Below are 8,638 nucleotides of genomic sequence, written 5' to 3'. Positions count from 1 at the left end.
ACTAGTATAAACATTTGGCTGGGTTTGCTCCACCTTGACTCCCAATATGAGTGGCAAATCATACAGTGGTTCCGATTCTGCCTCTTACAGAAATGATTTGCTTCAGTTTTCCAATCCATAAAATGGCAGGGGGCTGGAGGCGGTTGGAGATGACCTCTAGAGTCCCTCCTAGCTCTATTTCTAGAGCTGACAATTTCAGGATGCCTCATCTGGTCTGCCTGGACCCACGGTGTGGAGCGTAGTGCCTCCAAGACTGTTCCCCAACAGCTGGAGCCACTCCCGGCGGCGCCTCTCTTTCTCGTCTGCCAGCAGCACAGAAAGTGGCACCCACCGGAGGCCATGATTGAGGCGCGGAGAAGCGGGCCAGGTGCGTGGCCGGGCCGAGCCGCCTATGCTGCTAACAATCTGTGCCGCGGATGCCCGGGGTTCGCGCCCCAAACCTAGGCCATCCCTTGTAGGTCGGACCGGGTCCCCAAGCAGAACCTCAACGCCCCGCGAGAATTCAGCGCCGGAAGGGGTTGGGCAGAGCTTTGTAGGGTGGCTGGACCGGGACGTGGGAATCTCCGCCCGGAGCCTGGCAGCCAGCTGGGTTCGCGAGCGAGCTCGGTGCTGCAGAGATTACGTAATGGCGTAAGGGGCGGGGCTGGGAACTGGCAGCTCTCTGGGATTACGTAAGGGAATGAGAACGTAGGCGGAGAGTGCTGCGTAGGGGCGGGGCGAGGGCGGAGCTCCAGTCGGAACTGGGCGGGCTCCACGGAAGAGGGAGGCGGAGCGAAGGGGCAGTCGAGGTCCGCGTGGGGTAGCGGCTGGTGGACATGCTCTGCTGGGCCCGCTCCTGGAGGCGCCCCCACCGGGGGCTCGCGTCCTCCAGTCCCAGCTTCTCCAAGGTGCCCGTCGCACTCAGCAGCAGCGACCGAGGCGGCGCAGAGTCGAGGTCAGTCAAGGGTACCCGTGGGAAGCCGCCATTCGCCCCTCCCCGCCACCTTCAGAGCGGTGTCGGCGGCCCCGCCCCCTCCTCTTGGCCCCGCCCCCCCGCCCCTCTCCGCGCGTGGGCTCCGACCCTTCCCCTCCTCGTTCTCCCCGCCAGGCCGGTGCAGCTCTCCTACAAGCTTCTGGACGGGGAGGCGGCCTGCCCTGCCCTCGTCTTTCTGCACGGGCTCTTCGGCTGCAAAACCAACTTTAACTCCATCGCCAAGGCCCTCGCCCAGCAGACTGGCCGGAGAGTGAGCTTCCGGGAGGGGCGGGTCCGGCCCAGGGCGGGCGGGGCCCGCAAGGAGGCGAGGCGGGGCCAGCTGCCCCGGCGTGGCTGACCCCACTTCTGGGTCCCCATTGAAGACAGACTGGTGTCTCTGAGCAGAAAGGGGCATGGGGTAGACTTTCAAAGGATTCCCTCATGTTTCCATTCATCATCCTGTTCCTAAAAATATCACCCACTCAAACAGCCCTTGCTTGTTCACCAGAGCTACCAGGGGGCTTACTGCCTGTTACAGGGGCCCGTCTTTCTGTGCTTCAGCTGTTAGAAATTCTGTACTCCAGCTGTTGGAGCAGCTCAGGCCTGTTATCCAGTTGGGGTTGCCACCCAGCCAGGCCAGACCTTAGGCCTTATCTTCTCTGGCACAGTGGCTCCACATTCTTCATTTGGGCCTCTTAGATCTCAAAACTGGACCTTTTCACCATCGAGGCCCTTCTTCCACTTCAGGCTCTCTCCCCAGGCTCTCCACCCACCTGTACCAGAAACCTGCCAAGCTATCTAAACCCTGAATATGGATGTCAGTGCTGCCCACTTTCCAGGTGCTGACAGTGGACGCTCGAAACCATGGCGACAGCCCCCACAGTCCAGATATGAGCTACGAGGCCATGAGCCAGGATCTGCAGGACCTCCTGCCCCAGCTCGGCCTGGTACCTTGTGTCCTCGTTGGTCACAGCATGGGAGGCAAGACAGCCATGCTGCTGGCACTACAGAGGGTGAGCCACCACTATCCAGGGCTTCCCCTTATCCAGTATAGGTCCTGAACACCCAGCATAAGCCTTGGATGGCCAGGTTTAGTACCTGGGAACTATGCCTGAAACCTACCGTACCTGCCTTGAGGCTGGCCCCCAGTACAGTTCTCTTCCCTAGCCAGAGATGGTGGAACGTCTGATTGCTGTAGATATCAGTCCAGTGGAGACCACATCTGTCTCAGACTTCTCTACCTACATGGCAGCCATGAAGGCCGTAAGCATCCCAGATGAGGTGCCCCGCTCCTCAGCCCGCAAACTGGCTGATGAGCAGCTCAAACCTGCTATCCAGGTACGTTCCCTGGCCCTTGGATGGTATTATGGACTAGCACCTGTCAAGGGAAGAGTGATGGCCCCACCCTTACAGAGAGCCCCCCAACTGGACATATCTGCCCCCACAGGACATATCTGTGCGGCAATTCCTGCTCACCAACCTGGTAGAGGTGAATGGGCGCTTTGTGTGGAGGGTGAATTTGGATGCCTTGGCCCAGCACATGGACAAGATCATGGCTTTCCCACCACAACAAGAGTCCTACCCTGGGCCAGCTCTCTTTCTACTGGGTGGAAACTCCCAATTTGTGCGGTAAGCCAAGCTGCTGGCGGGAAGGGCATTCTTGGGGATACTGCTTTGGGGAGGGCTTAGGTGTAGGCAGGGGCAGCCCAGGAACTGGGAAACACCACTGGGCATGTGGGCTCACGTGATTTTCCATCTCTTCCCACTCTGCCTCCACTGCTGTTTCTCTCCCTGTCCACCTATGACTGTTCTTTTCGGTGGACAGTCCCTGCCACCACCCTGAGATTAGGAGGCTCTTCCCTCGGGCCCAGATGCAAACAGTGCCTGACGCTAGTCACTGGATCCACACTGACCGCCCGCAGGACTTCATGGCTGCCATCCGAGGCTTCCTGGCCTGAGTTTCTGGTAAGAGGGGGTCCAAAACCCCAGGCTTCAAGACCCTGCGGCCTGCTCCACAGTTCTGCGCAGAAGCACTCAGGCAGGCACTGAGAGGGCACAAGACTGCAGGGGTTGTCATACCTCCTGCTTTAATGAATAAAGACGCTGCTCCCAAAGTCCTGGGCTAAGCACTTTCACCACCAGCGACCCCGGGAGAATTGATACCAGGGGGCCCTGGCAGCTCCAGGGTTCATGGGGGCTGTCACACTGCCCCTGGACTCCCTTTGAAGCTGACTCTCCACCTGCTGCCTCACCAGCTGCTGCATGTCTTCCTGGAGGAGGAGAGCAAGTTCAGGGACTGACCCTGTACCCATTCCCTGCGCCCCCCAGCCCAGCTGGCACACCCACCCTACCTCCCAGGCCTCCACCTCCTGCCTCAGTTTCAGTTTCTCCTCCAAGACCTCCAGCAGCTGGGCCTCCACAGCTCGCAACTTGGCTCTGCAGTTGTCCAGCTCAGCCTCCACCGCTTGCTTCCTGCAGGTGGTCAGGAGAGTAGCCTGAGGCTCTGGACCTGCAACCTGGTTATGGGCCCACAGGGTAGCAGGTGCCGCCAAGCCCCTGCCTCATGACAGTGAGTCTATGCGGCTCTCCTTCCGGGGACTCCCCCACCCTCTAGCAAGACAGACTCCTGAGGGTGAGCCACCCCTGCCCTTCCACCCCACCCCTAAAGCAGCTACTGCTTCTCACTTGGCGATGGCTTCATCTCGCTCCTGGAGGACTTGGTCCAGTGAGAGCTCTGTCCGGGTGTCCCCCAGTGCTCCAGCCACTTGGGATTCTGGGGTCTGTTTTAGTGACAAGAAGAGGGAGCAGTAATCTGGGGCTTACCTGGAGGAGGTGCCCCACTCTGGAACTCCCCCCAGGCTCCCTCCCACCTTGACTCAGTAGTGATATCAGTAGAGGGAGAGTCAGACTTTCTGTACCTGTCCCCGAGAGTCCCAATCTCATGAACTGTGCCATGATGGGGGGTGGCATTTGTAGTCCCTGCCTGGCATAAAAGCAAGTAGAGGAGGGCAGCTCTCTGTTCAAACTCCTTGAAGTGTTTGGACCCCCAAGGAAAAAACCTGATCCCCAGGAAAGAGGTTGGTTCAGAAAGACACTTACCCCGTGAGGGCCCCAGACAGAGAGGGTGGCCTGGTAACTGAGACCTGCCAGCAGGGTGGGGCAGGTGAAGACATGCACTTTGCCCTCCTTCAGGGCAAGGCGCTCCTTGTCAGGCCCCACCCCCTGTGGGTGGCCACTCTTCTGCCTTCCTCCAGAACTTTGGCAACTGCCAACCCTTCCTCAGAGCCTTGTTGATCCCTGCAGGTAGGCACGTAACTCACCACGAGGGGGCGCACAACTCATGTCAGGAGATGCGAAAGGGTCAGATCAGGGCAGTTTCCATGTTTGAGAGATGCAGGCGCTTCAGCCTCCTCCTCTGTAGAGTTAGCAACGGGTACCTTGAATGGCATCATCCAGACAGGAAACACCAGCAGGAAACAGAAGGGGAAAGTTTACCCACCCTGTCAAGTTACTCATAACATCTTGATTTTCCATCCTTCTAAGCAATCCTGCTCTCTATTCCTCCAATATCCCCAACATTCTGATCCTTGAGTGTGAGTTGGTCTGCTGTGCACAGGGCAGTTATGGTCTGGGCATCCTGTGATCAGGGGGAACCGCCTGACATTAGAGGTATTAAAGAGAATGTTCCCTTTAGAGAAGCCTTGAGCAAGGTCATGCCTTGGGAACTGGGTCCTCAACTCAGCCCTAAACAGGAAATACTTCCTCCAGGACACCCTCTGCAGCCATGACCCCTGGTTGTCCTGGATCCCACTCAACCAGGTGTGCCTCCAGCAGCCCGCCTTAACAGTTTCTTTGGCTGAACCCCAGGTGAAGAGGAAGGATTGAGCTCTATCCCAAACTCTCCTTTTGCTGAGCAAATGTACCACATGTGTTTTGGGAGGCTGCGTGGTGCCCAAACAGGACCTCCACTCTCAGGGGCCTCCAGGATCACAGGGATGAAACACTGACAGTCCCCTGGCAGGGGCCCAAGGGCAGTGGGGCACAGACACCCTTCAGGCGCAGTCACCTGAAAGGGCTTCCACAGAAGCTTGCCCAAAACAAATCCTCTAGGCTGGCAGGAGTCCCTCAGGAAAAGGACTAATATTCACCAGGCATTATTTTTACTATTTGTTTTGAAACAATTTCAAACTGCTCTTTACAGTCCAAAAAAGGTTGTTGTTGTTTTTTTTAACCTTTTAAGGTTAAAAAAAATTGAATGTGGTATCAAACATAGTGCCCAGTTGTCCCATTCTTCTGGTTTCTCTCCACTTAAAATAATTTGCAGACTCTTTGCGTTACATGACTTCGAAGTTGCTGAAGATTACAGGGAAGTTACTTTGTAAACTGTCCTTCTGTTTGGGTTTGTCCAATCTTTCCTCCTGATTAGACGGCCATTATGCATTTTGGGCAGAAATATCACAGAAATGCTGTTGTAATCTCATATGAATGTGAACGACGACTGATAGTATTAATGTCAATCACTTGATCATGAAGCATGAAGGAGCACAGGTATTTTGATACTAGGAAATCACCTTATCCATGGTTTGACATCCATTGATGCTCCTTGTCCCAATTAGTTATCATTACTACCATGGCTCAGAGTTTCATTTCTTCTGGTTGGCATTCTGTTATAAAGAAGAACCCTCTCTTTGCTGTTCATTTACTCATATGTATGTCAGAGGGGCTCATGATTTTTTTTATTCAATGGATGGTCACCCATTCCTATTTATTTTCATGTTCACATTCCTCCAGGCTTGATCAGAATACCCCTTGTATCATTTTAACTTTTTTTTTAAAGATTTATTTATTTATTCATACAGAACTGGGGTACAGGCCAGAGGTGCGGAGGGTGAGAGGATCCACCAGAGACAGAGTGGGGAGCAGAACAGGCAGATCTACAAAGTACACTGCTGAGGGGAGCAGCGGGCGGGCCAGGAGAGGTCTACCATGCCACATGGATCTCCTCCGGGGCAGGCGGGAATCGAACTCATGTGGAAGTGGCTTTAGCCAGTTAGTGCTGTGCTTTAACCCGCTGCACCACCAGGGAGGGCCCCATTTTAACTTTTTAAAGATTTGTTTACTTATGCATACAAGATTCACCAGAGACGGACTGAGGAGAAGAATGGGCAGATCTGAAATTCTACAGGGAGCAGCAGGGGAGACAGGAACAGTCTGCTGCACCATGTGGGTCAGGCCCTGGCTGGGCCCAAACTCAGGTTGTAGTGATAATGCTGAGACAACCTGAGTGCCACCAGGGAGGCCCCGCTTAGCGTTTTAATATACATTTCTTTCAACAGTTCTTTTTGATTGAACAAGGTACTACAGGCTCGTCTTGTTTGCATTGCCCTAGATTTAGAATTACCTATTTCTGTAAGAATACCTGGATTTTTGGTTTTTGCTTTCCTTGGTGGGATTAGTATTTAGTATTTAGACACCAAAATCTAGAAGTTAGATGTGCTCATCGCCATTAGGAGTAGTCTCCAAACTTCGCTCAGAAGACACTCCCCACACACACAGAAGCGTGCACATGGACATCTACTTTATTTCTTTATCTGTATGATGGTTTCTTTTATAGTCAACTTGGCCGGGGCATAGCTTGCCCCAATATCTGATTGACGTTATTTCTGGGTGTGCCAGGGAGGGTAATTCAGGAAGAGAGCAGCATTAGCTTGGTGGATTGAGCAAAGCAGCTGGCCCTTCAGTGAAAGTGGATGCCATCCAGCCAACTCAGGTCCCAAACAGAGCAAGAAGATAGAAAGGGTTGAGTTCTCTCTGCCTGACTGCTGGAGCTGGGGCATCAGTCATCTGCCCTCCACCTGGTACTTATGCCATTGGGGTTCCTGGTTCGCAGACCTTAAAAGTCCATAATGGGAGCTACACCCCCAGCTTTCCTGGTGTCCAGCTTGCAGACAGGAGGTCATGGGACTTCTCAGTGCATGAGTCAATTCCTCCTAATTCCCTCCTGCTAGTCCTGGTTCTCTGGAGAGCCCTAGCTAATACAGTTTACATGTATGGAAAAAAAGTTTCTACATAGACTTTAAATTCTGTATGAGGACTTAGGATAGGTGCATCATTGATTTCTGCTTTCACATACTTTTATGCCCTTCCCCCAGTTGTCTTCAATATATTTCATAACTTGGTGACTCTCCCTGTATAGCTCTAAACCCCCAAACAACTGGATTTCCCTGATTTCAATGTCCCCTTATGTGGGCTCTTCCTACAGGGTCTCCTTGCTGCTTCTACTCCAAAACCAACTTCATGTGAGGCCCGGGCTCTCATTGGGCTAAGAAACATTCCTAAAAGCTTTCCAGTCATCCATCCATCCATGAATATTTATTGAGCACCTACTGTGGTCCAAATATGTTTCCAGGTGACGGACATGAAATTGGCAGACAAGACTCCCTAATGGAGCTCATTCTAGTGAGGGGAGACAGACAGTAGACAAATGAGCAAGTGTATCAAATGTTAAGAATTGCTATGGGGGGAAATTAAGCTGGAAACAGAATGCAGAAAGACCAGGAACTTGCTGTTTTATGTAATTCTGTGCTTACTCCTAGGAGACCCCAATTATTAACACACCACTTAGAAGAAAAGCAGCCATTCTTACAACTAGAGTATGTCCCACAAGAGAAGCATTCATGGATTAAAAAGTGCTATATTTCCAAGCAAAACCAAAAATAACATGTTTGAGAAAATTATTAGCAAACTCAAATTATTAGTAAACACCTGTCTCCCCTAGTATGACTCGTGACATCTGACAGGGCAGAAATGCAAGTAAAGGGTTTGAGTAAATTTGTCACAAACCATGAGCATGGAAAAGAATTGTTTCAAAATAAAATTATTCTTACAAATATGTGATTTTTAAATATTTCAAGTTGATACAACATGTACGGTGCTGATTTTTTTCGTCTGCACCCCTAAAATTAGAAGATGAGGTCACATTTTTTTCTTTGAATCTTTTCATTGGGAAAAGGAGGGGATAACTTCATATTCCAGAACAAAGTCCTTACTCAAATTTCCCCAGCTGCCCACCTGTGGGGATCATGCCCACATCTCCCTCTCCTCCCTCCCAAGGATGGCTGAACACCTTGCTGAGGGCTGAGTGGGAAGGTGGTTGCAGACTGATGACAAGCGGGGCTGGGAGTGGAGGTTGGATTTTGTGGCTAAAACAGCTGGGATTTGCAGGGTTGAGCAGCTTACAGAGGGTGTCACCCCACCCTCATGACCTTTTTGTGTTGACCTGACTGAGCCTCATTCTTCTCTTCTGTGAAGTGGAATTAGTGGAGAGTCTTCCCATAGGACACAGTGAGGGTTAAATCGGGCACCTCACAAAATGGTCAACGCTTTGTCCAATCATGGATCTGATCAGACTTCTTAGGAGAGGAAGGAAAGGGAGTAAGCCTGCCAGGCCCAAGGTAGCAGCAATGGGAGAAAGTCACACAAGCCCCAGCCATGGATTCAGTCAACTTCTCTTCCCTGCCCTGCACCCCTGCAACTCTGTCCTGTAACAGTTCTGTTCCTGTATCCTACAAAAACTTCCTCCTCCAGATCCCTACAGCCCCACAACCCCTGTGTTTCTCTATGATTGGCTTGTTAATTTCAAGTGTCTCCTTATCAGCCTGAAACTTCAGGAGGACAATGGTGACT

The 8,638-nt window shown here is 52.3% G+C and overlaps 1 protein-coding gene across 1 annotated transcript; it reads left to right on the top strand.

Moving 5' to 3' along the window:
• The first annotated feature begins 783 nt into the window (after window positions 1–783).
• ABHD11 (abhydrolase domain containing 11) lies at window positions 784–5,755 on the top strand. Its single transcript, XM_012728847.1, has 6 exons — window positions 784–934; window positions 1,088–1,223; window positions 1,792–1,965; window positions 2,120–2,290; window positions 2,400–2,581; window positions 2,778–5,755. Exons 1-6 carry the CDS (start codon window positions 816–818, stop codon window positions 2,908–2,910), a joined length of 915 nt encoding a protein of 304 aa, XP_012584301.1. The 5' UTR covers window positions 784–815; the 3' UTR covers window positions 2,911–5,755.
• Window positions 5,756–8,638: the final 2,883 nt, after the last annotated feature.

The sequence above is a fragment of the Condylura cristata genome, unplaced genomic scaffold (assembly GCF_000260355.1).
Source record: "Condylura cristata isolate star-nosed mole 26May11 unplaced genomic scaffold, ConCri1.0 scaffold00024, whole genome shotgun sequence".
Lineage (NCBI taxonomy): Eukaryota > Metazoa > Chordata > Mammalia > Eulipotyphla > Talpidae > Condylura > Condylura cristata.
Note: the sequence above shows the minus strand (reverse complement) of the source record. Positions and strands in the feature narration are given on the sequence as shown.